Source organism: Rhinopithecus bieti, unplaced genomic scaffold (assembly GCF_001698545.2).
Source record: "Rhinopithecus bieti isolate Rb0 unplaced genomic scaffold, ASM169854v2 scaffold_30687, whole genome shotgun sequence".
NCBI classification, from domain to species: Eukaryota; Metazoa; Chordata; class Mammalia; order Primates; family Cercopithecidae; genus Rhinopithecus; species Rhinopithecus bieti.
Genome location: NW_016813366.1, coordinates 1257191 through 1260708, shown reverse-complemented (window position 1 = coordinate 1260708; position 3518 = coordinate 1257191). Strand labels below are relative to the sequence as shown.

Here is a 3518-nt window from a genome sequence, read left to right as displayed (position 1 = left end):
GACCACTGCACTCCAGCCGGGGTGACAGAGCGAGACTCCGTCTCAAAAAAAATAAATAAATAAAATAAAATAAAATAAATAAATAAATAAAAAACGATGCTGTATCCAATGGGAGAACAAGGAAGGAAGGGAAGGGGCAGAGGGGGGAGGGGGCTGGAGTGCAGTGGCGCGATCTTGGCTCACTTCAAACTCCACCTCCCAGGTTCACACCATTCTCCTGACTCAGCCTCCTGAGTAGCTGAGACTACAGGTGCCCGCCACCACACCCGGCTAATTTTCGTATTTTAGTAGTGACGGGGTTTCACCGTGTTAGCCAGGATGGTCTCAATCTCCTGACCTCGTGATCCACCCGCCTCGGCCTCCCAAAGTGCTGGGATTACAGACCTGAGCCACCACGCCCGGCCAGCGAGACTCCATTTCAAAAAAAAAATAAAGAAATTTAACAGTTTGGTGTGCATTCTTCCACATCCTCCTTTTCCACACCAATACAAATATCATATATATATACATGCATCTAAGTTTTGGGGTCTAAAAATGGGATCATGCAGTATCATCACCACCTGTGCACAGCCCATATCAACATCACAGCAACCATTCCAGATCCAAAGATAAAGATCGAACTCACTCATTCACATTATTCCCTATCATAGATACAATAAATACAATTTACTCTCTTACTGATACACACTCAGGGTATTTTCCAGATTCACTTTTTTGTTGTTTGTTTGTTTTTATTCTTTTTTTGAGACGGAGTTTCGCTCTTGTTGCCCAGGCTGGAGTGCAATGACGTGATCTCGGCTCACTACAACCTCTGCCTCCTGGGTTCAAGCGACTCTCCTGCCTCAGCCTCCTGAGTAGCTGGGACTACAGGCATGCACCACCATGCTGGCTAATTTTGTATTTTTAGTAGAGATGGGGTTTCTCCATGTTGGTCAGGCTGGTCTTGGACTCCTGACCTCAGGTGATCCGCCCACCTCGGCCTCCCAAAGTGCTGGGATTATAGGTGTGAGCCACCACGCCTGGCCAGATTCACCCTTACAAGCAATGCTATGATACAATAACTGAATGTGCTTCCTTATTGAATGTGCTTCCTTATTGCACTTGTGTTTTCATTTATTTCTACAGGATTAGACTTCCAGCATTAACCACTCGTGTTCATTTGCCATCTGAAATTTCTGTTAACTGTCTATCCCTACCTGTTGTAATTCTTTCTTTAGGTTTCCTCATCAATTTTTAAGAACTCTTTGTGTATTATGTATAACATCCTTTCTTGCTTTATGCACCATAGTTTTGTAATGCCCATCATTGATATTTTTTACTTCACAGTCTTTTTGCCATATAAAATGTTTAGTTTTAATGAAGCCAAAATATATATATAGGACTAGGTGCAATGGCTCATGCCTGTAATCCCAGCAGTTTGGGAAGCTAAGCCAGAAGAATTGCTTGAGCCCAGGAGTTTAAGACCAGCCTCGGCAGCCATAGCAAGACCTGGTCTCTACTAAAAATTAAAAAATTAGCCAGGTATGGTGGCACGTACCTGTAGTCCTTGCTACTTGGGAGGCTGGGTCAGGAGGGTTACTTAAGTCCAGGAATTGGAGGTTGCAGTAAGCTATAATCATGCCACTGCACTCCAGCCTGGGTGACACAGCAAGACCCTCTCTCAGAATACACATACACATATGTATCTTTTCTTTAATGGATTCCAGATTTCTTGCCTTACATGGTTGCCCCTACCACAAGGTTGTACAAACATTCCATCAATTAATTTTCTTGGGAATTGTTTTACTTTTTTATATTTTTAAAAATGTAAATGTCTTTGAACACGGATACACTGCCCAACTCCTTTCCTACTGCTGTGCTCTGGACATACCACCCTTACACAGCTAGGCAATATGGCCAGCCTAGTGGAGTGAAATAGGAATTCAACTTTTGTTTTGTTCCAGATGGATAGCCAAACATGGTTGATTGAACTGGAAATCTCAGTTTCCAAATACCCTCAAACCTGTTTCTGAATTCTGTTATGTTAGTAAGATTTCTTTCTTTCTTTCTTTCTTTTATGAGACGGAGTTTCGCTCTTGTTGCCCAGGCTGGAGAACAATGGCGTGATCTCAGCCGCAAACTCTGCCTCCTGGGTTCAAACAATTCTCCTGCCTCAGCCTCCTGAGTAGCTGGGATTACAGGCATGCGCCACCATGCCCGGCTAATTTCGTATTTTTAGTAGAGACCGGGTTTCTCCATGCTGGTCAGGCTGGTCTCAAACTCCCGACCTCAGGTGATCCACCCACCTCAGCCTCCCAAACGGCTGGGATTACAGGCATAAGCCACGGTGCCTGGCCCCCTTTTTTTTTTTTTTTTTTTTTTGAGACAGGGTCCTGCTCTGTTGCCCAGGCTGGAGTGCAGTGGTGTGATCATGGCTCACTGCAGCTTTGATCTCCTGGGCTCAACTGACCACTCCCACATCAGCCTCCTAAGTAGATGGAACCACAGGTGCAAGCCATCACGTCTGGCTAAGTTTTGTATTTTTGGTACAGATAAGGTTTTGCCATGTTGTCCAGCCTGGCCTCAAACTCCTGGGCTCAAGTGATCCACCTGTCTCAGCCTCCCAAAGTGTAGAGATTATAAGTGTGAGCCACCGCCCCCAGCCATTATTACTTTTTCTTGAAAAAACATACCCTTAAATGAAATTTTACTTGTTCTGTACTCACCAGCACAACAATTCCAGCAACAATTGCTATCACCACAACCACAATAACAGCAATAACACCAGCTTTTAGACCCTGCATTGAGAATTCAGGTGCTTTTTCATCGACATAATAAATTAAAGTTTGACCAGGATCCAGATCCAGTTGTTCCCCATTTACTCTCAGGTCCATTTTCTTAGAATGAAACAAGGATTCACCTTTAACCTGTATTGAAAAGGAGAAAAGGAATTAAAAATATTTAAGAAAACAAACCATGGTCACATGTAATTACATACAAATTGTATGCCAAAAGAACTGCTGCCAAGAATCTTTATGGTTTTAGTGATAACAATCTATCCTATTGGAACTTTAAAATTTTAAACTGTTTGTTACAGGAACTTTTCAACATACACGAAAGTAGAAAGAGTAGTGCAATGACACCCATGTACCTATCACCCAGATGCAAGGACATCAACACACAGCCTCTCTTACTTCATCTTTTCTTCCTTTTCTCCCTTCACCCCCGCCCAGATTATTTTGAAGCAAACCTCATATTTCAGCAGAAAATACTTCACTATAATAGATTAAAGTTTAAACAAAATATTGTAATCATTACCAGTTAACAGTCTTTTTAAACAGACTCTTATTTGTGTAAATTACAAATATCATAGGGGAGCATATATGCACAAACTAAGTAACTACCAAGTAGATAATAAATAAGAATTATAAGAAACAGAGGGCCGGGCGCGGTGGCTCAAGCCTGTAATCCCAGCACTTTGGGAGGCCGCGACGGGCGGATCACAAGGTCAGGAGATCGAGACCATCCTGGCTAACCCG

General features: G+C 42.9%; 1 protein-coding gene across 1 annotated transcript in view; it reads right to left on the bottom strand.

The window, feature by feature from the left end:
- EPCAM (epithelial cell adhesion molecule) overlaps positions 1-3518 on the bottom strand; it is an 18573-nt gene that overhangs the window by 4015 nt on the left and 11040 nt on the right. The window contains exon 7 of the mRNA XM_017848021.1: positions 2706-2906. Within this exon, the coding sequence (XP_017703510.1) occupies positions 2706-2906 (201 nt within the window). The remainder of the gene's footprint in view (positions 1-2705; positions 2907-3518) is intronic.